We start from the raw sequence: 27,437 nt of genomic DNA on the forward strand, positions 1-27,437 counted from the left end.
ATTATGGTTAAGGCTTGATACAACTTATTCATACTTATACGGTGTAGATGTGAGATTTAGATCTTGGAAAGAATTCTGGGCATTAGAAATTGGGCTCCAAGTTTTGGGCTAAGGTTAAATTAATGATTTTCAGTTGTGTTATATTGTCAGGCCTATATAAAATAGGATGACGTGGGATCACCCCCAAGTATGTGCATGGTAAGGAGGAACAGTGATTTAAAGGCTTAGGAACAACTCTTGGCACGTTCGAGGACGAACGTATGTTTAAGTGGGGGAGAGTGCAATGACGCGACCGATCATTTTGAGCATTTACACTCCTTTCAACTATTTGAAGTCTTGAATAACTTCATATGATGTATTATGATGTGTGTGAATTTGTTGGTGTTGATTTTCAGGTGTTTCGAGATTAGTTCGGAAGAACGAATTTCATGTTGGAAGCTTAACTGAGAAGGGTTAACCGGAGTTTGACTTATGTGTAAACAACCCCGGAATAGAATTTTGATGATTTCAATAGCTCCGTATGATGATTTTGGACTTAGGAGCATGTCCGAAAGATTATTTGAAGGTCGGTAGAGGAATTAGGCTTGAAATGGCGAAAGATGAATTTTTGGGAAGTTTGACCGTGGAGTTGACTTTTTGATGTCGGAATTCAGTTCTGAAAATTTTCATAGATCCGTTTTGTCATTTATGACTTGTGTGCAAAATTTGAGGTCAATCAGAATTGATTTGGTACGTTTCGGCGCAAAATATAAAAGTTGAAAGATTTGAAAACTCATAATTCGATTCGATGCGCGATTCGTAATTTCGGCGTTGTTTGGCATGGTTTGAAGCCTCAACTAAGTTCGTATTGTGTTTTGGGACATGTTGGTATATTTGGTTAAGGTCCCGAAGGCCTCGGGTGGATTTCGGAAGGTTAACGGAATGGATTTCGGTCAAAAGGAGCTACTAGAATTTTTCTGCTGCAGAAGCTGTTTTTGGATAGCAACTGATGCAATCGCAAAGGTGACTTTGGAAGCTTATATCTCAAAATCTATAAGGAATCTGAAAATTATCAAAACATGAAAGTTGTAGCCCTTTGATTCTAGTTTCTATAAAGTTAAACCATTCATCATCTAGATATTTGTACATAAAGTTATGATCGATTGACTGAAGCTAGTACTGCATATTTTGGCTACAGCAGTGTGCATCGCCAGAAATTGCTGCTGCACAGGACTGATTTTGGGAGCTTATATCTCGCAATCTATAAGGAGTTGAGCGATGAGCAAAACACAAAAGTCGTAGCCATTTGTATCTAGTTTGAATAAATGTAAACGGTTTGGCAGTTGGAGTTAAGTACAAGAAGTTATGGTTGATACACTACAGGCTGTCGAAGAAGAGTTTGATATTTTCAGCATAAGCATGTAATGATCCAAAGGTCCATTTTTAATCCTAGAGATTGAAATTCAATTTTGAGACTTCCACGATTTTGATAATGAATTATAGGAGTGATCTGGAAAGTTTCGTCTAATTTCATCAAGTCGCGATTGGGTTTTTAGCGTGAAACATGAGTTAATTGTTTAACGAGCGAAATTTGTATCGCATTGAGCAAATGAGCTCCGAATTGAGTTTTGATTAAACGAGTAGGTTCGTATTATTATTTGTGACTTATAGGAACAAGAATCGTCAAATTCCGAGTTCGTATGATGGAGTTAGAGTATTTTTAGTGAAAACAAAACTGCTGGTGTAAACAGTTCTGGTGCGCACCTTTAGCGACCAGATTTGACACTTTTAACGACGGGATTGGACTTTTAACGACTAGAATAGTGTTTTTTGGGCAGAAACTTAAGGACAAAAAAATGGTCATTTCTTTCATTTCGTTTAGAATTTTTGGAGCACGGTTCTTAGGCGATTTTGAGGATTTCTTCAAGACTTCAACTTGGGCAAGTGTCTTATATCCAAAAGTGATTATATTTCATAAATCCATGGTTATATTCATCATTTATTTCGGATTTAAAAGGAAGAAATCAAGGTTTTTGCAAAACTTTTTAAGAACGAAAATTTTAGATTTGGAGGTCGAGTTGTTATCAGAATTTGATAAAATTAGTATGGGTGGACTCGTATTTGAATGACTTGTCGGATTTTGTGAGTTTTGTCAGATTCTGAAACGTGGGCCCCACAGACAATTTTTGAGTTAAATTTTGGATTTTTATGGAAAATTTATATTTTCTTATGGAATTAATTTCAATAAATTTTATTGACTGAATCGAATTATTTGTGACTAGATTCGAGGCGTTTGGAGGCCAATTCACAAGGCAAAGGCTTAGATGAATAAAAATTTCACGGTTTGAGGTAAGTAACAATTTTAAATCTGGTCCTGAGGGTATGAAACCCCGGATTATTGTATTATGTGAGTATTTTGGAGGTGACGCACATGCTAGGTGGCGGGGGTGTGGACGTGCACCATGAAAATTGAGACTTGGTCCATTCCGTAAAACTGAAAAGTTGAATAAGCTTGTTGTTAGCTATGTGCCCTTTCTCTGCTATAGAAATTTGACAGTGAATCAAGCTTAGGCTATGTGTTGGTGCTGTAAAGACCACAGAGGTCGTGTACATATTGAATTATCTGCTAAATTATTATTTTGTACTCAGTCATAGTTTACTTGTTTATTTTATCTCACTCTCTATTGTTCATTATTGGAGAGAATTATGACTAAGTGAGGCCGAGGGTCTGATTGTGAGATATTATACTATAGCACGTGAGTTGTCCGTGCGGATCCAGATATTATACTATAGCACGTGAGTTGTCCGTGCAGCACGTGAGTTGTCCGTGTGGATCCAGATATTATACTACAGCACGTGAATTGTCCGTGCGAATCTAAATATTGATACTATAGCACGTGAGTTGTCCGTGCGGATTATAGCGCGTGGGATGTAGGAGCTCCTCCGGAGTCTGTAAACCCCCAGTGAGCGCAGATACCTATTGAGTGTGAGTACTGAGGGCTGAGAGCCGAGTGATTGAGCTGTTGTGATAAATTGAGTGACTGTTGCCCTGAGAGGCTGTACTTGCTTTTCATTTATTGTTGCACTTAGTTGCTATCTGTCATTATTGTGAAATCTCTGAAAGATTTTTATATCCGGATTACATGAACTTGAATTGTATAAAAATTGATTTGACTTAAACTGCCAAATTTGAAATCAGGTCTATTCTTTGCTGGAATCACTGAAAATAAACTATAATTGTGTAGCTCGTCACTATCTTCAGTTCCTTATTTATTATTGTTACTTGCTGAGTTGGTTGTACTCATACTACACTCTGCACTTCGTGTGCAGATCCAGGTATTCTCGTACATAGCAGGTGTTGATTCTTTCGCACAGTTGGTTTTTCGGAGATTCAGAGGTAGCTGCCGTGTTTCGCAGACCTTGCCTCTCCTTGTTTACTGTATTTAGTCTCAGATTATTATAGAATGTATTTTTTAGACTTGTATTCATATTAGATGCTTATGTACTTAGTGACACCGGATTTTGGGAGTATTTATATTTGTACTTGTGAGATTTTCTTCCGCTGAAATTAATCATTATGTTTTCGTATTTAAAAGATATGTGGTTTATTGAGATTGTCGGCTTGCCTAGTATTGAGATAGGCGCCATCATGACGGGCTAGGTTTTGGGCCGTGACATTTTTCTAAAAATTACTTTATACTCTCTAACCAAACGCTAGAAAATATTCACTCGTATTCGAGGAAAATATTTTCCTTTATACCAAACACACCTCAAGTGTCCATAATTTCTAAACTACTAATTTAAATTCAGGACATAAGATTCGAACTTCTAGACACAATTTTCGAACTTTAGGGCACGATATTTTGAAGTTTGAATTTTGAGGTTTAAACTCTAGGACGTCGTGTCTTGAAGTTTGAGCGAAATTGGCTAATACTTAAATACATTGTAAACTATGAATATATTTTAAACAACATGCAAAAGTAGCTACCTGATGTCATTTCCACAAAAAGTAGTTATTTACCTATTTTATTCATAGCACACACCTTTTTGGGCAGTGAACTTTGACCAAGACCCGATCAAAAATTATTATGGGATAGATATGATCACTACACCCTTAAACAAAGGTTTGAAGTTCGAACTGTGAGATTGAGAAAAATTCTGATAGGAAACGTTTTCCTTTAACGAGCCTTAATTACGTGATGCAAATCTGTATTAGTTAGAGCATTAATGCGAGTACCAAATTCGGGTGAAAAAGGGAAAAAGTACGACAAATAAACATCTATCATAGGATAAAGAAATAGTATTATTGTTGCTATTAATAGTACTAGAAGAGATGATGAATGTGAAAGACTATGGCTTAGCCAGGAGTATTTGTTATGTTTTGAAATGGTAAGGCATTAATCAGCGGAAGGGTTCACAAATATTACTGCATCTTTTTCATATTTTAAATTAGGCATGACAGAAAGGAACCAAAAAGAAAGTGGAGATTAGCACCATTAGTATGTGTACTTTTGGCAAGAAATAATAGAGTGAATTCTCTGGATGATCATCCATATCGTAAAAATTATTCAAAAATGTTACTTTTATTTTTGTAGGACAATAAAATCACTCATGCTTGCTTATATTTCAAAAAGTCACTACTCACACTCTCTCACTAAAATTATTTGTCATATCATTTAAAATATCTATTTATACAAGAATAACTCATTTTGTAATTATTTTTTAGGATAATAAAATCACTCATGTGCACTTTTTCTAGTGATGATCTCTGCTACTCTTGTGGAAATTTTATTTTTTAATTTCGACCACTTCTAAAGATCGTCACAAATAATTTTTAATTATAGTACTAGTTTTATGGACCTTAATGTCGTCACAAAAAGTCTTTTGCGACAACTTTTTCATTCATTCAGGTGGCTAACGGTCCTATTTCTTGTTAGTATTTTGAGACTTTTTTTTTACGATATTCGATATTCATTTTAAGATATAAAAGAAATTTAGAATCTTATCACTATATTGTCATTCCAACCCAGTCAAACTAGTCTTCATTTTTTTTAACTTATTTTATTTTGCTGGGCTAAATATTTGAAACTTTGACTAGCTTTTTGTCCATTAGAGGTCAAGCTTCAAATTATGTATAGCATGATTTCGATTAATGGCTTATCCCAACTGATAAAACCTCCTGCTACGGTAATTACCTCTCGTAATTACTACTAAATCTTATTTTGCCTTAATGTACATTATCATAATAAGCTTTTGAAAAGTGGTCCTTAAAAAACATTCATTTAACATTTTAGATCTTGGATCGAATTGTTGTGGGTTAAAAAATAGGTTATTCTTGTATAAATAGATATATTAAATGATATGTCAAATTATTTCCGGTTTGATTCAAAGAACTGCGCTTAGCCCCCCCGCTCATGAAACGGCTCTGCTGCTATCTCTATCGAAATAATCTACTTTTTAGGGATGAACCTATTGAAAGGCGTTGGCCTCAAAAAAGCAGAGAAATGTTGAAGTGACGTCCAAGCCCGTGGTCGCAATGCCGCCTCCACGCAAGCCCTCGGTCACCGAGCCGACCTCGTCCGCTCGAACAACCATCTGGTAAGAGGTTGCCGCCGCCCTTTAAAGGAGCGGGCGCAGTGAACTGTAATTGTGAAAAGATTGGAAGATCTGGCCAAAGAAGGTGATAGCCCTGTAGATGAAAGGATTTTTTTAGCATTTTTCCACTTTATCCAAGGAATCCCTTTCTTGGCATTTGTATTTGAGAGAGAGAGCTATGCTTAGGTCAGTGCCCGTAGTAGGCCGGCCGCCCGTCAAGCCTGTACGAGTAGTGAAGAAGTATAGAGCACTTTGGTTGGTTGTTGACCAACGGAAAGCATGGGAGAAAGATGCACAAACGAAAAAGGGCTAAAAAAAAATGAATTGGATCCGCCCCGATTCGATCAATAATGGGATTCTTGGCTAGAGAAAGGTTCTGTGACATGGACGCCCAGCCCAACTCGGTCGGTCGGTTGGCCTGAATTCAGACCGGACCAGACTCTTCTTTGTTTGAGCTGCTCCCAGGCACGCAGACCGAAGATCTCACTTGTCCTAGAAGTAGCGCTTTACTAGCCTGACGACTCAAAGCAAGGTCGAAATCCATCCCTCTTTTTAAAACTGATTAATTAACGACCCACCAAGCAAGGGCACGTTGCGCGGTAGTTATGGCGAACTGGGAATGCCTTCCAAGTCTATAGTCTTATAAAAGTAGTAATGCCGCATTCCCTCTTCAGTTATCGTGACGACCTATCGCGTGGTAAAAAGAAGAAAGTACGAAAGAATAGTAAACGGAGCACACCGCAGAAAGATTCTAAATATGAGAAGTCCCCCTTGGATTCGAGAAGAAGGAAATGAAGAACGGGAACGAAACCGGGGGTTCGAATCCCTCTCCATCCGCGAGGTCATAAGTTCTCTCTTGCGTTATCTATAGATAAGAATGAATCGGATCGACTCGACTGATATGATAGTCGTAATCATTATGTAGGAAAGATGGCCGAGTGGTTTAAGGCGTAGCCAAACTTTTTTTTGGCTTGCGGGCTCGGGGACTGCAGTCAGCTGCTTCCCTTGTAGTCGTCAGCTCGTTCTTGACTCCCGAGTATCATTAGTGGGTCCACAGACTTTTTTGATAAAAAAGAAAGGATAGGCCCGGGGACTGTATCTGTTTAATTTACTTAATGCACTCACAAGCCTTCGCATCGCTGCCCTAGTGAGAGAGAGTGAGTAGTGACCTTTTGAGATTTATAGGTAAAGATGAGTGATTTTATTATCCTTAAAAGAAAAGTAACTTTCTTGAGTAATTTACATAACATGAATGACCATTCATAAAATTGACTCGAAATAATACCTACAAAGATTATTCTCTTTAATATTAATTAGTATTGATGGTCGCATTGTCTGTGAGCCACCAATGAAAGCGTCCAATGGTGTTTTATAATTGTCAAATTTGCGCTTACTGAGATTAACAATTACTATTTATCTTAGACTTCTACTCTTGAAATAAGAAAATGAAGAATAACAATAAATGTATGTAAATAAGAAAAGTCACCGAGTCTTCTATTGTATCAAGAGTTCGAGTTGTTTTTTTTAAACCTTCTTAAGCACAAGTTGTTTCCTTCTCATGCCTTAATCTCAAGTTTCAATTGTTGCGTTTAGTATCATTCTTATCGTCGCAATTCTATCTCAATTTTTTTAAATGAATCCATTTGCACTATATCTTTTATTATATATGGGCTAGTGATTTCACGAAGTGGCATAGTTGTCAATGTCATCTTATATTAGTCTTTTTTAATCTTGCACACCACTTTAATTAACTATGTCAAGTCATATCTTTTGTAAAATATCTAGGTCTCCCCATGGTTTAATTTATTAAGATGTATGGTCAACAAACAATACGAGCCGTCCGATATATTGGCCAAGGTTTCATGATTATCTTGTCCCACGCAAATCTTTTACCTGTAACTATTCAATACTTCTACTAAAAATTGATCACATCGGAACGTTTTTGAAGGCGAAACTATTTTGATTTTGATATAAAATGATTTTTTCCCATTCCGGCGCGTTCCCCAAAATGATCAAATGCTCAAATAAACATAAATTTAGTCTAAGTTCTCTTAGGGGTCGTTTAATATGATGGATAAACAAAAATAATATTGGGATAACAAATTAGTATCGCCTTATCCTTTGTTTGGTTACTAATTATGGAATAAATTATCCCAAAACTAAAAATAGTAGTAGGATAACTTATACCTGCCAGATGGTGGAATAGTAATCCCAAGATAAATTATCCTAGGATAAAGCAGTAAAAGGATTAAAATAACATATCAAACAGTTAATAAGAAATAATACCAGGATAACTAATCTCATCATAACTAATGTCAATATAACTTATCTTCAAACCAAACGATCCCTTAGACTTCACTACACTCATATATAATGTTACATGGTAAATGTAAGCTAAAGCCATGTTATAAATCTATATTGTTGTAATAAACAATTAAACCATTAAACTTTCTGAAATATATAAATAAAACAGAAAGTTAGTAATACTTGTTTAACGAAATAAATTCTACAAAAATAGTATAGGAATAAATCGAGCCCACTGAATACACAGTGTGTCCTTAAAGAAATTATTCCCCTCAAGTACCCGAGGTGCTGGAATATATCCTCTCAGGATAGAACGATTTGACTCACCGGAGTATTGGTACCAAAAACGCCGGTGAACAGCGAGCCACTCGAAGGTTGTAAAACACACTGAAATTTTTATGCAGAAGAAGAAGAAGAAGAAGATTAGAAAATTTCGTAAGGAAAGATTCTGGGATTCAAAGTATATTTATAGAGTTGCTGACATTGTTTCTGAAAAGGTTTGCAACCTTTCAGAAACAGTCATGGCTATTGGAACAGGTTGTTTGAAATATTGCAAAAAAATAGATTTAAAATAATTCGGAAAAGAAAACGGGCCTGACCGGACCGGGTCGCGGGTCATGGGTTATTCCGGATTGAATTTTTTGTTAATTAATTAAGTAATTGAAAAGAATTTTATCCAAAAAGATTAATCAATCAATCTTTGACCAAATCCAAATCCAAATACGAATCCGAAGTCGAAGCCGAAGTCGAAGCCGAAGCTGAGTCGAGCGAGTGACGACGACGACGGCGCGAGGCTTGCCTTCTTCTTAACTCTTTAAGAGCTAGAAGAAGAGAAATTATATATATATCCATCAAAATCCTTTTCTTCCTCCAATATGGGACAATGTCCCTTTGTCAAGGAGAGAAACTCAAATATTTTATTTTTCGTTCATTTCTCATTCACTCTCTTTAAGCTACACAAGTTTAAAATCCCAACAATCTCCCACATGAATAGGGAATGACTATAAAATAAAGGAATGCATGGACGCGTGTGTGTTTTACATGCAAGAATTAATTGCATCTGGATAAGTAGGTTTCCCTTTGAACTTTTCATAGTGAACTTATATCGGATATACTCGGTCAATCGGTAGATTTGATATCTTTGAACCGTCGAGCTTTGTTGTATACCTAGACAGCATAAGTCACACAATAAATCCTTAACCATCTATGGTTTTCACGGTTATGTTCGTTTCAGCCATGAACACCGCCTGATTTCATGAGTGCTTAGAGAATGAGCCTTTACTTTCATTCCCCTTGAAGCGGCTTACACTTCACACTCACATAGGTGATTTCTAAACGTGTAATCCTATAGACACACTATCTGGTCATATCCTGCCAGACTTAGCAAATCATTAAAAAACCTTTAAGCTTTGTTGACTCATCAAAAAGCCTTAATGTTTTACCTCGATTTCTGAATATTGTCTTCATCACAAGAATGGGTTGAGTTATTTGACAATGTTAAACCGTCATTCATAACTTTGTTTGATCTCTTTGAATCTAGCTCGTGGGATCTCCAGTCTGCTAGGTAGAGTTACCGCCATGATGACTTGTCCTAGACCTTAACCCCATTCCCTTTGATGATCTTTCAACTGCCTCTCTAGATAGGCCTTTTGTAAGTGGATCCGACACGTTATCTCTTGACTTTACGTAGTCAATTGTGATAACACCACTAGAGAGTAGTTGTCTAACGGTATTGTGTCTCCGTCGTATATGACGAGATTTTCCGTTATACATAACGCTCCCTGCCCTGCCTATTGCCGCTTGACTATCACAATGTATACAAATAGGTGCCAAAGGTTTGGGCCAAAATGGAATATCTTCCAAGAAATTCCGAAGCCATTCAGCTTCTTCACCGGCCTTATCTAAAGCTATGAATTCAGATTCCATTATAGAACGGGCGATGCACGTTTGTTTGGATGATTTCCAAGACACTGCTCCACCCCCAATTGTGAAAACATATCCACTTGTGGATTTAACTTCAGATGATCCAGTGATCCAATTTGCATTACTATATCCCTCGATCACAGAGGGATATTTGTTATAATGCAAAGCGTAATTTTGGGTATGTTTGAGATACCCCAAAACTCATTTCATTGCCATCCAATGTATGTGATTGGGATTACTTGTAAACCGACTCAGTTTACTAATAACACATGCTATATCTGGTCGCGTATAATTCATGATATACATCAAACTTTCTAATACTCTTGCATAGTCCAGTTGTGAGTCACTTTCACTTTCATTCTTTTGAAGTGCATAACTCACATCAATTGGAGTCTTGGTAATTTTGAAATCCAAATACTTGAACTTGTCAAGTACCTTTTCAATGTAGTGAGAGTGTGATAATGCTAGACCTTATGGAGTCTTGTGAATTCTGATTCCTAAGATCACATCAGCAACTCATAAGTCTTTCATATCGAATTTGCTAGCCAACATGTGCTTAGTAGCATTTATATCTGCCATGTTTTTGCTCATTATCAACATGTCATCAACATATAAACAAACAATGCCTTCATGACCTGGAGTGTTTTTAATGTAAACACATTTGTCGCATTCGTTGATTTTAAACCCACTTGCCAGCATTGTTTGGTCAAATTTGGCATGCCATTGTTTGGGTGCTTGTTTAAGTCCATAAAGCCACTTAACAAGTTTGTACACTTTCTTTTCTTTACCAGGAACCACAAAACCCTCAGGTTGTTCCATGTAAATCTCTTCCTCTAATTCTCCATTTAAGAAAGCTATTTTAACATCCATTTGATGAATTTCAAGACCATACACGGCCGCTAGTGCCACTAACACCCTAATAGATGTCATCCTCGTTACTGGCGAGTAAGTGTCAAAGTAATCAAGGCCTTCCTTTTATCTATAACCTTTGATAACAAGTCTTACCTTATATTTGTCAATAGTGCCATCAGCTTTCACTTTCCGTTTAAAGATCCATTTCGAACCTAAAGGCTTATTTCCCGGAGAAAGATCTATCAATTCCCATGTATGGTTATCCAAAATTGATTGAATCTCACTATTGACTGCCTCTTTCCAAAATGCTGAATCAGAAGATGACATAGCTGCTTTAAAAGTTTGAGGCTCATTTTCAAGCAAGAATGTCACAAAATCTGGTCCAAAGGAAGTAGATGTTCTTTGACGTTTGCTACGCCTTGGATCTTCTATACTTGGAGTATTTTCCTTTAGTTCTTACCGAGTTCATTTAGGTCTTTCACTTAATAACTCACATTCAGTTTTATACGGATAGATGCTTTCAAAGAATTCGTCATTATTTGATTCTATTACCGTATTAACATGAATTTCGGGATTATCGGATTTATGAACCAAAAACCGACATGCTTTACTGTTTGTAGCATATCCAATAAAAACACAATCAACAGTTTTTGGTCCGATTTTAACCCTTTTAGGTAAAGGAACTTATACCTTTGCTAGACACACCCACACTTTGAAATATTTTAAGTTGGGTTTTCTTCCTTTCAATTTTTCATATGGAATAGATTGTATTTTGCTGTGGGGTACTCTGTTGAGTATTCGGTTAGCTGTAAGGATAGCTTCGCCCCACAAACTCTGCGGTAATCCGAAACTTATTAATAAAGAATTCATCATTTCCTTTAATGTCCGATTTTTTCTTTCCGCAATTCCATTGGATTGAGGTGTGTAAGGTGCAGTAGTTTGATGGATAATTCCATATTCTGAACATATTTCTGCAAACGGAGATTCAAATTCTCCACCCCTATCACTTCTAATCATTTTGATCTTTTTATTCAATTGATTCTCCACTTCATTCTTGTATTGCTTAAATGCTTCAATTGCTTCATCCTTACTACTAAGCAAATAAACATAACAATATCGAGTGCAATCGTCAATAAAAGTAATAAAATACTTTTTCCCACCTCGAGATGGTGTTGACTTCATATCACAAATGTCAGTATGAATTAAGTCTAAAGGATTTGAATTCCTTTCAATAGACTTATAAGGATGTTTTACAAACTTAGATTCAACACATATTTGACATTTTGATTTATTATACTTGAGTTTAGGCAATACTTTTAAATTAATTAACTTCCGCAAGGTTTTGTAATTGACATGTCCTAAACGAATATGCCATAAATCATTTGACTCCAATAAATAAGAAGAAGCTGAAATTTTATTCATATTGTCAATAATCATTACATTTAGTTTGAAGAGGCCCTCTGTGAGGTAGCCCTTTCCAACATATATTTTATTCTTGCTTACAACAACTTTATCAGAAACAAATACATATTTGAATCCATTCTTAACAAGTAAAGAAGTAGAAACTAAATTCTTCCTAATAGTAGGAACATGAAGAATGTTGTTGAGCGTTAACACCTTGCCGGAAGTCATCTTTAGGATATCTTCCCATAACCTTCAATCTTGGATGTTGCAGTATTTCCCATGGAAAGCTCTTCTTCGGGACCAACAGTAGAGTAAGTCGCAAATGCTTCCTTGACAGCACAAACATGTCGAGTGGCTCCAGAGTCAATCCACCACTCCTTCGGATTTTCAACTAGGTTGCATTCTAAAAGCATTGCACACAGATCATCAATGTCATCATTCTTCTCCACTATGTTGGCATGTCCCTTCTTCTTATCCTTTTTCGAGAGACGACAATCAGGGGCTTTGTGATCGGTTTTTTCACAATTGTAGCAGCTGCCCTTGAATTTCTTTTTGTTCTGCTCCTTAGTCTGTCCAGAAGACCTCTTTCTATTCTTACTTTTTGGAGCAGTCTCCTCAACGATATTAGCTCCCATAATCGTTAAATTTCCACGAGACTTCTTCTCGGCTGTTTTGTTGTCTTCCTCAATCTTGAGACGAATCACAAAATCTTCCAACTTTATTTATTTGCGCTTGTGCTTAAGATAGTTCTTGAAATCTCTCCACGAATGAGGTAATTTTTCAATCATTTCAGCCACTTGAAATGCTTCATTCACGACCATACCTTCAGCAATAAGGTCATGAAAAATAAGTTGAAACTCCTGAACTTGGGTTCCAACAGTTTTGCTGTCTATCATTTTATAGTCTAGAAACTTGGCAACCACAAACTTCTTCAAGCATGCATCTTCAGTTTTGTACTTCTTCTCAAGTTTGTCCCATAATTCTTTCGAAGTATTCATCGCACTGTACACATTGTACAAGTCATCCTCTAAAGCGCTTAAGATATAGCCTTTGCAAAGAAAATCTGCCTGCTTCCACGCCTCAATAATTATGAATTTCTCGTTGTCCGGCATGTCCGCAGCAGGCACTGGAGGTTCTTCACTAGTGAATTTCTGCATACCAAGTGTGGTAAGCCAGAAGAACATCCTTTGCTGCTATCCTTTGAAGTTGGCTCCGGAAAATTTCTCTGGTTTCTCTGCCGGTGGAACAACAGTCCGGCTTGATGAGGCTATCGTCGTTGCCGCAACAGTCGCAGAAGAATTTCCGTTATCAATTTTTATTTCTTACTGTAAACAACAGAAGAGTTCAATTAATGGCAAAACCATAACAGTAAACAATACTGTTATTAACAACAAACAGTATATATAATAAATAAAACCGAAGTTTTTATATATTGTTTCACAGAAAACGATGAAGTTTTTATGTTCTTCAAATAGATTTCTGAATTTCAATACTCCGATGAAGTTTTTATATCTTCAAATCAGAATAGTAAAATTCAGAAGGAGTAAAAAATCACATAGGTTTTAATCTCCACAAACAAAATACAGAATATAATAAAATAATTTTCTTAAGATTGTTATAAATCTGTATTGCTGTAATAAATAATTAAACCATAAAATTTTCTGAAATATATAAATAAAACAGAAAGTTAGTAATACTTGTTTAACGAAATAAATTCTGAAAAAATAGTATAGGAATAAATCGAGCCCATTGAATACATGGTGTGTCCTTAAGGAAATTATTTCCCTCAAGTACTCGAGGTGCTGGAATATATCCTCCCAGGATAGAACGATTTAACTCACCAGAGTATTAGTACCAAAAATGCCGGTGAACAGCGAGCCACTCGAAGGTTGTAAAATACACTGGAATATTTGTCCAGAAGAAGAAGAAGAAGATCAGAAAATTTCATAAGGAAAGATTCTGGAATTCAAAGTATATTTATAGAGTTGCTGGCATTGTTTCTGAAAAGGTTTGAAACAAGTTGTTTGAAATATTGCAGGAAAACAAATTTAAAATAATTCGAGAAAGAAAACGGGCCTGATCGGACCGGGTCGCGGGTCATGGGTTATTCCGGATTGAATTTTTCGTTAATTATTTAATTAATTAATTAAATAATTAAAAGTAATTTTGTCCAAAAAGATTAATCAATCAATTGATCTAAATCCGAAGCTGAAGCGACGATGACGACGGCGCGAGGCTTGCCTTCTTCTTAACTCTTTAAGAGCTAGAAGAAGAGCAATTATATATATACCCATTAAAAGCCTTTTCTTCCTCCAATATGGGACAATGTCCCTTTGCCAAGGAGGGAAACTCAAATATTTTATTTTTTTCCCATTTTTCATTCATCCTCTTTATGCTACACAATCTTAAAATCCCAACATTTCCTATAAAGATGCAGATGCCATATAGAATACTATAATTATGGCAACAACAAAAAAAGAGAAGACAAATCCATCGAAGGAATTAAAAACCTATCTGAATTACTTTAACAAAAAGGAAGACGAAATAAATAAAGTTGTATGAACTGTTAAAAAAAAAGTAAATTGCTCTTCCACATAGTGCATTTGATATATAGAACTGTTTATGTGTTTAAAATATAGTAACTAACATAGTTTTATTTGTTTTCACGTTTATCCTTTTATTCATAAGAAAAATAGAAGTACTACTATAAGAAAAAGTACAAACAACAAATACATTGAAAGGAAAGATTGATTATATTAGAACAAGAATAAAGGAAGATTGAAAGTAATGATTTAAAAATAATAATAGATATATTTATATTGAATAGTAGGTCAAATCTTCTATCTACATTTATATATATAAATAAGACGATAATTTAAAATGCGATGAAATCAAGTGGCAAGCTAATAAGAAGTCACATGGCAATTTTAGGACAAACCTAATAAATAAGACTTTGAAAAGGAAACATGAATAATGGGAAGTAACTGAATGAAGTTATCTAAAGAATTAAATAGTTTAAGTAATCTAAATAACGTATTAAAAATATATAGAGTTAAGAATATTTGAATTGAGAATATTTTTTTTTTTAAAGATAAAAGTATATTACTTTTAAATTTTGACTCTAATTTCTAAGATCTAAAATAAAGATAGTTATAAAATTAATTACACACATAAAAGTAAATAATGAAACTTTAAAATAAAATTAAAACTCAATATTCTATATTGAAAATAAAGGAGAACATAATTTTACGCTTGAAATAACGACATACGCGTTAAGCTATATGTTTAAGATTTATGTATTTCTTTTTTTGTTATGAGTAATAATAATAATAACAGTTTAAATTCTTCTATCTATTTATTCTATTAAACAAAATCAAACAAAAACTTATCCAGGTTTTTGAATTGAAAAAGAAAACTCCAAAGATGAAAAAATACCTTGAGATTTTGTTAAAGTATAAAGTATGAGCATATGCACTTCTATTTTTTGGTTTAATATTAAATTAAATACTAAATGAAATAATTATATCAAATTTTATAGTAAGAGAAATAATATAGAAAGAGGGGGTGGAGATAGTGTGAGAAAATTTATACTTTGAGTAATGTAAAAAATAAAATAAAGATAATAAATAAATAAATAATATTAAAAAATATTATTGATAAGTTTAAACATTAATATGAGCTATAGAATAAAAGAACACAATAATAAAAGTAGATGAAAATTTTTATTACAAGAAAAAAAAAACCAAAGTCATTATTACAATGAGAGTGTCGGAAGATATTAACAATTGTGAATTATGAGTAACTTAATAACATGGATAAGAAATCAAAAAAAGAGAGAAAATTTGTACATATAAAATTTCAGTAGGTAAGACTTATTTGATCTTTGAGATGAGATATTTTTTGAAATAATTCATATGGTCATGTTATATAGATAAGATCGTGTAACTGAAAATATTATAATAGGTAAAATTAAAACGAAAAATATAGACAGTTGACATAATTCTTAGAAACAAATAAAAATATAAAGTAATGATTTAAATTTTTATGTAGTAATTTTAATAAAACTTAAAAGCCAAATTTCATACGAATTACAAAAAAGAAGGAAAATTTAATTTAATTGCTTATTTAAAGTGATACTAGAATAATAATTATTACAGTTGTTAGTAGATTTATGACATATAACAAACGAACTTCTCTGTTTAAACTTTGAACTAATTCAACACCACACATTTAGAAAAATAATATAACAATATTCATATTATAGATAAAAGCTAAATAAAAAGGTTAAAATATTATAGAAAAAAACTAATATATAAAGAGAAAAATAGAGATAATATGATTTTATCCATATTTTAAATTTATTTGACAAAAATAAGTAAATAAATAATACTCAAAAATATTATTGATAAATTTGAACAACGAGAGAATTATGAGAAATAATCATACAAGATAATCAAGTTAAACTTTATGAGTAATACAAATACTATTTCCAATTTATTATATTAATGTGGTAAGTTACTAAAATTTCATGTCATAATTTGATAATACTAAGTAACAAATAATACAATTAGAATAAGCAAGGAAAAAAAATTAAATTTTAGAAAAAATATAAAAATATAAGACTTATAAGTAGAATTATGATGAGAAAATTCATACGTATAATCATAATTGAAATTATAATAAACAAAGAGTCATAAAGGAAGAATATTAAAGAAAGAAAGAATTTCAAGCGGTAATGTAAATTATATATATTAATTAATTTTTTCATATAGAGAGTTTTACTTATTAAATAGAAGAATATAACTCATTGTATTAGGATATTTATAAATAAGATATCTGTATCATATATATATATATATATATATATATATATATATATATATATATATATATATATATATATATATATAACACAAAATAATAATTATTAAAAATATTAGTATATTATAAAAAAATAAAAGGCTTATCTTTTTATATTTTTTATGAATTCAAAATTATAATTTAACCAAAAAAAGATATTACATAATTTTAATTACAAGTAGAATGCAAAATGAGAAAACTAATCAAATATTGCAGTGGAAAAGAATGTAGGTAAAGAGAGGGCTAAAGATAACATTAGAATATTTATAACTTATATTAATTAATAAAAATAAGAGGTAAGTAAATAACACTCAAAAAATATATTGATAAATTTAGACAATTAAAGAATTTTAAACAGTAAAAATAATATAAATATTTTCAGAGTAAGAAAATATATACCTATGCTATCTTATAGAAAAATAGTGACAAAATACAAAGCCAATTGGCAAGTTAATAAAAAATCACATTAACAAATATTTAGTACTAAGTACTAGCTAATTTAATTAAAAAATAAAATAAGAAATAAATAATATATTTAATTACCATATGTTGTGTATCCTTTAATTATATAAATTTTGTTATATTTTTGCACATTGTATTAAAAAATAAAATAACAACTAAAATTTATTAAAATAATATAATATATCAGATCATAATTTCATAAGATTTATTAAGTTTGTCCGCGCATGGCGCAAGATATAACACTAGTAATAAAAAATAGTCCTAAAGAAAGCAGTTGCATATTGGTATGTTTATTTAATAATCAACATTTGACTGTGACCACATGGCATTAGATTGGTAATTAACTTCCATAATTCTGCTGAACTAGAAGGTTAATTAATACAGATGCAATGCATTTGTTTGTGGTCAAATGAAATTTATTAGTAGTAAAGAAAACATCATACTCAAAACTCCCTTATATTTTAATTAATTATTCTAGCCAGTTTGTAGGTGAAATTAATGTCATAAACGAACTCCAAAAGGAGTAAGGAAACGAAATTATGTTTTCTCCTTTTACCTTTTAAAATCTTTAATTCCGGTAAAAGGGATTCTAAATTCTATGTTCTCTTTGTTTTTCCTCTTGAAGGAAGGGCGGATTATTTTTATTAAAAAGAGAAAAGCAAAATCACGAGTTTCTTGTTTTCATTTTATTAGAACTCCAAAACTATGAAAGAAAGAATTTCTATATCTAGTATTGAAATGGAGGAATATGAGAATCTTTTGTTAAATAATCATTATATATGACAAATCAGAGAAAGTGAAGTCCTGTATATGCTTTTATGCCGGTGAATAAAAGAGAAAATACCTGCCGTTGGTGGCTTTTGCTGCATACACAAACTACGCATATTACTACTTCATTAAGTTCCACCATAAAAAGAGAAGAAAAAGAAAAAAGATATAAGCAGATCCAAAATTTTAAGTTTATGAATTTTTGTAACAATCTCAAATTAATGTATTTTGATAATTTGACCAATGAACTGATTTCAAAGCTAAATATTTTTATATATTTAACGAACTTTTTAGAATAAAAATAATAAAAAATATTGAATTCACATAAACCGGTAAACTTAGCACTAGATCCGCTCATAACCATCGTCACTCTCACGAAAGGAAAATAAGGAGGTATAAAGGGAAGGCAGACAAAAAGAAAAGCTTTTCAACTTGGTTGATGAAAAGGAAACAAAGAACATGGTTTATGGTTTTCTAAATTAAATGATAACAAACTATATATGTGATCCAGCAATAATAATAGATTTTAGAACAAATTACAAAATTAACCCTTCTGTCGAAATTAATTGTATATGTTAATTATAATTATATAAAAATATAAATTTTATCCGTTATTATTTTTTGAAACGGCTATATATAAAAACTTTTAACCTTGTGATAAAATTACCAACTAGATAAATATAGGGTAAATATACTCCAAACGCAAATGAACCAGCCATATGCTCCAATCTCCATCAACACACAACACCTTATGTTTAACTTTTGGTGAGAAGTCACCATCACCACTGATAGTCTTACAATTTTCTACTTTCCTACCAACTGTGAACTTCACTATCTCGTTTGGCCATGAAACTATTTATTTCAATATTTCGAACATTGAAATAATTATTTTCAAGTAAATAGTTTGGCCATAAAATTTTTGGTTTCGAGCGAAATATTATTTTTAAGTGAAATGTTTGAAGTAATTATTTGAAAATGTATTTCAAGTAAGTTTCTCAAATATTCAAATTTCACAATTGTTTTTGTACGTCGTCCAAATACGACAATTATTTTATTTTTTTAGCTTCAAAATTTAAATATCTGTTACGTTTAACTTAAACATTGTTCAATGATATCACTACAGAGGCGGAGCCATGATTTGAAAGTTATGAATTCGGAGTTCTAATCCTTTTAAGTTACTGAATTTTAAATTAATAATTAATATAAATTTAATAAATTTCATAAAACAAATAAAGAATTTGGATCAAAACTACTAGATTCGGTCGTTAGGTTATATATTAGTATTTTTTTAGGTACAACCTTGTAAATGGTTTTTATTACATTGTACGGCCGCACCCCCTAAAAAACAAGTTCTGTGACAACGCATAAGTATCAGCCAATCAAAGGAATATCAGAAGGAAGCATCAAATCCTCTTTCCAAACTTCCGTAAATTACTAAATTCCGAGGGCAATTTAGCAAAATTTTAAGCCCCAAAAGTAAATGAAAAGAAAACCTTGTCAATGTCAGTGGGTCCCATCCTTTGTCTGATGTCTTAATTCTCTAGCATTGTATGGGTATCATCTACTATCCATTTTTGACAAAAAAGAATTTGTAAAATGGAAAGCTGCGACCCCATTAATAGTACTACTTATATTGGTATTAATAACTAGCAACATAGAAGATTGTAAATTTCATGAAATTCAACTATAAATACTCGAAGAAAATAAAAAAGTTAATTACAACATTAATATCATCAAAGAGTATTTATTGTACCGAGTAACATACTAAAAAAATTATTTTCTTGTTTTTATTCGGTGTTCAGTACTTGTTTCGAGGTCCCGACTAATTCGGGTTCGCGTTGAACAAAGAGGAAGCGATCCTATTAATAATTTTTTTATTATCGGGCTCAAACCTAAAAGCTCTTATTAAGGTTGAAGATGTTCTATCTATCCCATTATAACCCTTAGCGATAACAAATCTCATTTTTTTGTGACAAACTTATTCATAAAGTTTATTATTATTATTATTATTATTATTATTATTATTATTATTATTATTGGTCCGGTTCACATGTTAAGTTACTAACTTCCGCAAGAAATTTTTCAAAATCAAACTGCACTAGCAATCTAGCATTAACTTATAATAGTCAAGTTGAAATGATATATTCTTTGTATCCAAATTTATAAAACAACTCTTACATCTAGTGCACCATTTTATATCTATACAACCTTCAGAAATTCAAATTTATTAAACTTTTCAAATGTTAAATATTGATTTACTTTCTTTCTACAAAATTAACCTTTTAGCTATACGTTAAATACTTTCCATCTATTATTACTGATATTATTAAGTTATTAATATCACATTCTAAATAAAAAGAATAGAAAGACAAATTCAATTTAGTTAGAAAGGCAGGATAAATGGAGTAACAGTTATACAATTGGACAGATGGACAATTTTCTGTACAAAAGCAAGGGAGGCAGGAGAGAATCTAGAAATGCCCATGTTCTTTTCATTTCCCCAAAAACCAACACACATTCTTTTTATTTTCACATATATTTAAAAAGTCACCATTAATTAACAATAAAATTGACTGTATTAATTTTAATTTATTCATTTAAAATATAACAAATACTCTTAGACTCTTTATTTCGAGGATAATTTTGAAAAAATAATGAAATATTATAGACCATAAAAAAAAATCAAAAAATCAAATAAAGTGAACCTAAAGGAGTATAAAATAAAAATCAGAAAGAAATGAAATGGTGAGAGATAAAAGTGAAGAAAAAGCAGAGAATAAAAAAGGGAGCGGACCGGACCGGACCGGACCGGATGTTGACAAATTTCATGTCAGTGTTGTTTAGAAGGGTCGTTTGGTATTGTTGTGAGAACTCAGAAAGAAGATTTCTTATCTAGCCTAGGATCTCTCTCTTTCTTTTTCTCTCTCTACTCAGAAAATAGTTTACACTTCAGAAGAAGCTCTTTCTCTTTCTAAAAAATAAAAGAACTCAGTGGCCCCAACAGCAGAAGATCAAAATCTCCAATCTTTTGTTCAGTTTCATTAGGATCTGCCCCAGCTTCTTCAATGGTGTTCCCACTTTGCTCTTTCCTTTTATTCACTTCATAATAATAATAATATTATTATTAATCTCCAGTATCAATTCTCCATTATTCTTGATAAAGAGGTCGTTCCATGATGTGGGTCTAAAGGTATAATCTTCTTACTACTTTTGATTTATTCATATTTGACTTTAACTCCAAGAAACATAGGATTTCTGTTTTTGTTTTATTCATGTAGTAAATATTTTAAACAATTTGTTTATAAAATTATGGGTTGTCATTCTTGAAATTGAGTTTACACACTTTTACTATATTATGTACAGTAGGCTGTGAATTTGATTAAGTTCTTGGATTTTATAAGTGATCCTTCTTATAATGGGCTCTTTTAGCTTCTATTTAAATTAAAAAAAGAAGAATCCGCTCGTTTTGAAACTTCTCAATGGACAAAGATAGCAATTTTCCTTGCTTATAAAGTAGTTTTTCTTGGAATTGTAGCATGCGAGCTTTCAATTCATTTATTGGTGCTAATCACTAAGCTTTAGCCAAATGCCTCTGGACTTATTTTGGTAAATTGTTGTATTGTTGCTTAATTGATTAGGCATTAAATGTAAACGTACCTTCCTAATTTTTTGTTTCGGCTGTAGGCTTTAACTTGACGAATTAATGTTGACATCATTTTTCGATTATCTGATCCCTGTGACCACAGTTTGATTCATTCTGCAGTACCTATCATAAGGATTTTCTAGCCAAGCTATAAAGTAAAACGAAAATGGTCGACTTCTTAAACCATCCAATCCATTAGCTAATCAAAGATTGTGTGTCTCTGTTAGGCTATGAAAATCCAGTAATTGGAGTTAGGGGGTTTGGGACTGAGGAGTAGTTGTTTGTTTTAGAGAGTTTTGATTTCAGTGTTTCTGACATAGAAATGTGCTGTGCTATCAATGTACTAATATAGTTTTCCACTTCTCTTTTTCGATATTGAAGTTGTTATAGATAAAATTTACTACGGTTAAATTTTAAGCATGGTAGCCGAGGTTAGTCATATGTTACATATACCCATAGCTTTTAGGCACAGAAGTTGGAACTTAAAAGCTATGTGAGAGTTGTATTTCATTTCTGCCGTTAATAGCATATGTTGAATGTGAAGTAATCCTCACATATATTGTATATTAAGCCAGTTAACATATGCCCTCTTCTTTCTGTCCCCATCAATTCTGTATATATTGCAGTTATGCTGCATGCCGATACGGATGATACTCTGCTTCTTAGATCCTTGTGGAAAAGATATAGTAACATGAAGCAATCTGAATATTATAGTTTTTTTTGCTCTCTCAATATTAACATACATTCTTTTATGGAATGCCTTAATAAAGTTTTATGCCGTTGGTGTTTGTTGTAAGGTTTTTGGTTCGTTGTGCGTGCATGTGTACATATATAGGATTTTAATGTCTTGCATCTTATTTCCTTTAGGCTGTCTTTTCAAACTTTTTAAATTCCATTAATGGGTCTCTTAGCTAATTCGGACTGATATCTACCGAAGAAACCTGAAGATAAACAAAATAGATCATTTCAAAGTTTTAGGTAATAAACATCATAATCAGTGAACAGCTTGGTTTCATTGAAGTCCTTATGTTTTCTGCTGTTGGCAGGAATGGGAACACAAGTGCATAATAAAGGCTACTTGCCAAGTCATTATTCCATGAGGGACCTTAGTGAGGATTCTAACAGTAGTATTTGGCCTCTATTTTACGGAGATAAGACCTTCACAAATGGACAATATTATAATGGTTTCGTGTCGAGGACAAAAACAGACGCATATCCAGGATATAATAAGGATGTCCTAAAGCAGAAAATACTTGAACACGAGTCCATATTCAAGAATCAGGTAATTTGATTCTAGTTGTCGATCTTTAGTTTTCTAATAATCAGAAGAACTTTAGTTGTTTTTAATCAAAAAAGGAATCTTTAGTGTTAAGTTTGGTTCTACATCTGGTGATTCTTTGAATTCTTTTTTCAAAAAGGAGTTTAATTCTACATCTGGAGCTAACAGTGAGACCGATTGTATTCTCATTCTCCTTTAGTTGTTACCTACGGCATGTTTCTGCACAAAAGTAGTCATTGCGCCCCCCCCCCCCCCCCCTTTTTTTTTTTGGCATCATGTCCACTGGTACTGCCGAAGTTTATTTTTGCAAAACTTTGCTTGTAGGTGGTGGAACTGCATCGCCTTTACAGAATTCAGAGGGACATGATGCATGAAATTAAAAGGGAAGAACTGCACAAACTTCGGACATCAATGGATCCCTCCTCTTCGTCAAGCCTCCTAGGATCTCAAATACCATCTGAAGATGCTCGGAAATGGCATATTACCAGCTTCCCCTCGCCAAATTCTGGTTGTGCTAGACCATCTAAATCGGTTACAGAAGTTGTCAATTCACCCTTGAGTTTTCCAAAAGGGAATGGCGGACAGTTTGATCAATGCCAAATGCAAAATGGTTGTTCTTCAAATATATGTGAAGTTTCGGAGAGACCCTCAAAGGTTCGGAAAAAGTTGTTTAATCTTGAACTTCCAGCTGATGAGTACACTGATGCAGATAACAGCGAGCAGTTGCGGGTTAATGTTGGATCTTTCGATCCAAGTTATCGAGTTAATGGAAACTACAGAGTCGCCCAAGAGAATAGTACAAGATTGTTTCTTGGTGATGGTGCTGCTGCAAAGAGTAATTGCGGAAAAAGTACCTTAACTTCCAATACATGTTTAAGAAGCTCAATTGAGTTGGCTGATCTCAATGAACCAGCTCAGTTTGAAGAAGCAACTCCATCACCTGTTGATTTTCTCAGTTATGGTAACAATCATAGAGAGAGTAGAGGCCTAAATGCTTCTGCTAAATCAAATCCAGCATTTGTGGCTTTTCCAAGAGATTCCACTAATGGGTCCTTAAATAGCCTAGATGTTGACAGTAAAGGCAAAGAGAGGGAGTGGTTATCTTCTGCTTATGTAACTGGTAATAATACCTTTATAAGTTTTTTCCTTGTGGTTGAGTTTGACAGAGTTTAGGATTATGTTAGAGCTTCCTCCTTTCGTGGACTTTTTCGTAATATTATGTGAGGTGTTTACTTCCTTTGTAGGTAACGTCAAAGGCTTGGCACCAGTACCTCAGAATCTTGAACAAGACAAGCTACCTACACTTTCCAATCCAGCACAGGTAATGTTTAACAAGGCTTATCGACCTACTGGAATCCATCCACTTCACCCTACAAGAGATGACCTTTGGAAACAGAGAGCACTGCATAGTTTAGAGACATTTCATATAAACCGTGAACATCCATTTGCTAATTCGTCGGAATTAGCCAATCCATGGTCACACACTGTCTGTTCTTGGGGGAAACCCAGTGGTAACATTACTCAGAGTCCACAGGCATCTCAGAGCCATGACATTTTTGGAGACAAATGGCGAATCAATGATAGTTCTAGGTTGATTCCAGATTTAGCTAGTGATCAACCGATCTGGAACAGGTTTGACCACGGTTCCTCTTCGGCTTCCAAAGAATCGCCAGTTGGCTTCCCGTCAGTTGCTAACCGTGCTAAGGTTGAAAATATGACATCTGAGCGAACTTCTATTAATGGATTTCAGAAATTTCTCAATAGCACCAATAAAATGGACTCAATATCTGAAAAAGGTTTCGATTTGAATCTGCCATCTGAGAGTTCAGTAAATGAGGGAGCATCAAGGTGTGATATTGTGTTGGTTGATGGGAAAAAAGAGCTTCAAGACCCTCTATCAGGGTTTCCATGGCTTAAAGCTAAACAAGCCTACGCAAGCCCACCTTTTTGCCAGACTAACACGTCGAAAAATGCTTCATCCCTTGAAGATTGCAATATGAGGGCCACAAAAGAGAATCGAGAGACCCAAAATGTCAGAAATATTCTTGGGGTTCCAATTCGTGTGAATTCCTTGGCTTCCAATAATGAATCATCTTCGCTTGTTTCCACTTCTGTTACTCTTCAGTCTTCACCTGAGGGAGAAAATTTTAGACATGAACGGAGGAATATGGTGATTGACATTAACATGCCTTGTGACCTTTCTGTAACTGAGCCTGAGAAACCGGCTGCTGTCAAACCAGTTGTTTTTGAGAAGGTGATGGAGACGAAAGCTAAAAGTATTAGAAATTGCTTCGATTTGAACTCGTGTATTACTGAAGATGAAGATCCTTTCTCTATTGAAAGCAATAATGTCAATGTGAAGGCTGTTCTGGAGATAGATCTGGAAGCCCCCGTTGTTTTGGAAGCTGATGAAACTAATGTGACTGAAGAAGGTGACACGCAACACGAGGAATCTTCCCGATTTCCTGAAGACAAATCTGAGCAAAGACGGGAAGAGGTCAGGATTGCAGCAGAAGCAATTGTTGCCATCTCATCATCCAGTCAGTGCATTCGCATGGAGGAAGCCTGCAATGATCCGTCCGATGATCCTTTGGCATCCTTACATTGGTTTGTCGATGTAATATCTTCTTGTGCTGATGAACTTGAGAACAGGCCTGAAAGACGGACAATAGGCAAGGATGGCGCGAGCATTGCACGTTCAACCAAGGAAATAGATTACTTTGAGGCAATGACATTACAACTGACGGAGACCAAGGAAGAAGACTACATGCCAAAGCCTTTTGTTCCCGAAGTCCAAAGTTTGGAAGACGCAAGAGCCACTACACTAACAAATCGAACCCGAAGAGGGCGTGCTAGGAGGGGACGGCAGCGTAGGGATTTCCAGAGAGATATACTTCCTGGTCTGGTTTCCTTATCGAGGCACGAGGTGACGGAAGATATTCAGACATTTGGAGGGTTGATGAGAGCTACAGGGCATCCTTGGAACGCAGGGTTGACAAGGAGGACTGGCACCAGAAACGGAAGAAGTCGGAGAACAGTGATCGAGACCATCGCCCCGGACACTGTGTTGACCCCAATAAACCCTCCTCTACTGCACCAACTTAATAATAGGGAAGGCAGTTTGGAGGATAAAAGCCTAACAGGGTGGGGGAAAACAACTAGACGCCCTCGCAGGCAAAGATGCCCTGCAGGTAATCCTCCTCCTCTCCCATTAATTTGAATATGGGAATGAGGATGTAATTTATCAATTCATCATTTATAGAGATTGAGATGACAGATTAGAGACTTCATGAAATTCAGGTATGAAGTTGTTAGCCATGGGGATTATCTGTGTACATGTCTTTGTAGCCCCCCATTGTTGATATATCTTCCATTGGTTTACTGACTTTCATATTCTGGGACAGTGCTGGTGTAATTTCTTGTGGATTTATACAGCATTCCTTTGGGATATGTTTATTTCCTGCCGCTAAGCTGAGGAGAATATGAGATCTTTAAGCAAGTGTTTGCAGAATATCAAGCTGCATTCTTTCCTCGTTTGTGACAATGCATGCATATTTAGCACAAGTATATATAGATAGCATTAACATATATTCTTTAGGAAAGGTAGTGGGTCTGTCTGAACCTTCTATCGAAGGGTTTGGACCGGCTATTCTATTAAGGAATTTTAAAACTTATTTACCCCTCATATAGAGGTTATTGATTAATTACATTAGTATATACAAGACTTCAATCTTACCGATTTAAGGCTTCATTCTTCTCTATTTTTCTTCTCCGTGTAGATATTTCTCTCTCCGTTCCTCTTCGATTCGGCTTTTGCATATGAATATGCTCGGAACTTTGAAGGAATGGTGAAGAAAAATAATTCAAACTGGTTAAATGCCACATAATACATACATGAAGCACCAATATAAACGGGTTACCGGAACTATTTTTCGATAAATAAACAAGAAATTGTCAACAGGAGTGGTGTTTGGAACTAAACTGAAACTAATTAACGGTGTAGTTGAAATTAAACTGAAGTTGGTCGTGTATACATGAGCTTGAACTCCATTGATAGCCATTAGAAAGCTTAGAAGCTTTGAATTCGAGAATCGAAATTTGCAAAATTATTTTTTATTTGGGTTGGGTGTTGTTACAAATGATTGGAAATATCCTTTGGAGTTTATATCTCAATTTTGAGAGCATTTGGTGAAGATTCGAGGTGATTTTGGTTGGAATTTCAGATTGAAACTCGAAAAAGAAGACATAAATAAATTGTATATATTTTGTATATCGGGTGTAGAAACGGTATACAAAATATCTATAACTTACATAATTGTATACAAGTTGTATATAAATTATCGTTTTTGATTGGATTCTATACAAAAA

General features: G+C 33.8%; 1 protein-coding gene across 2 annotated transcripts; it reads left to right on the forward strand.

The window, feature by feature from the left end:
* The first annotated feature begins 20,888 nt into the window (after positions 1-20,888).
* Positions 20,889-26,525, forward strand: LOC107764987 (uncharacterized). 2 transcript variants are annotated; one of them, XM_016583559.2, is made up of 4 exons: positions 20,889-21,337; positions 22,837-23,072; positions 23,394-24,189; positions 24,314-26,525. In XM_016583559.2, the coding sequence occupies exons 2-4, from the start codon at positions 22,839-22,841 to the stop codon at positions 26,287-26,289; spliced, it is 3,006 nt and encodes a 1,001-aa protein (XP_016439045.1). In that variant the 5' UTR covers positions 20,889-21,337; positions 22,837-22,838; the 3' UTR covers positions 26,290-26,525. The 2 variants fall into 2 exon arrangements, with proteins under 2 accessions (XP_016439045.1, XP_016439046.1); XM_016583560.2 differs by having other exon boundaries at positions 21,009-21,215.
* The last annotated feature ends 912 nt before the right edge of the window (positions 26,526-27,437 follow it).

Source organism: Nicotiana tabacum, chromosome 9, assembly GCF_000715075.1.
Source record: "Nicotiana tabacum cultivar K326 chromosome 9, ASM71507v2, whole genome shotgun sequence".
Taxonomy (NCBI): Eukaryota; Viridiplantae; Streptophyta; class Magnoliopsida; order Solanales; family Solanaceae; genus Nicotiana; species Nicotiana tabacum.

Coding starts and splice junctions, on each gene's coding strand:
- LOC107764987 (XM_016583559.2), top strand. CDS start 22,839: ATGGGAACACAAGTGCATAATAAAGGCTACTTGCCAAGTCATTATTCC. Junction 23,073..23,393: donor AGTCCATATTCAAGAATCAG/GTAATTTGATTC, acceptor CTTTGCTTGTAG/GTGGTGGAACTGCATCGCCT. Junction 24,190..24,313: donor ATCTTCTGCTTATGTAACTG/GTAATAATACCT, acceptor CTTCCTTTGTAG/GTAACGTCAAAGGCTTGGCA.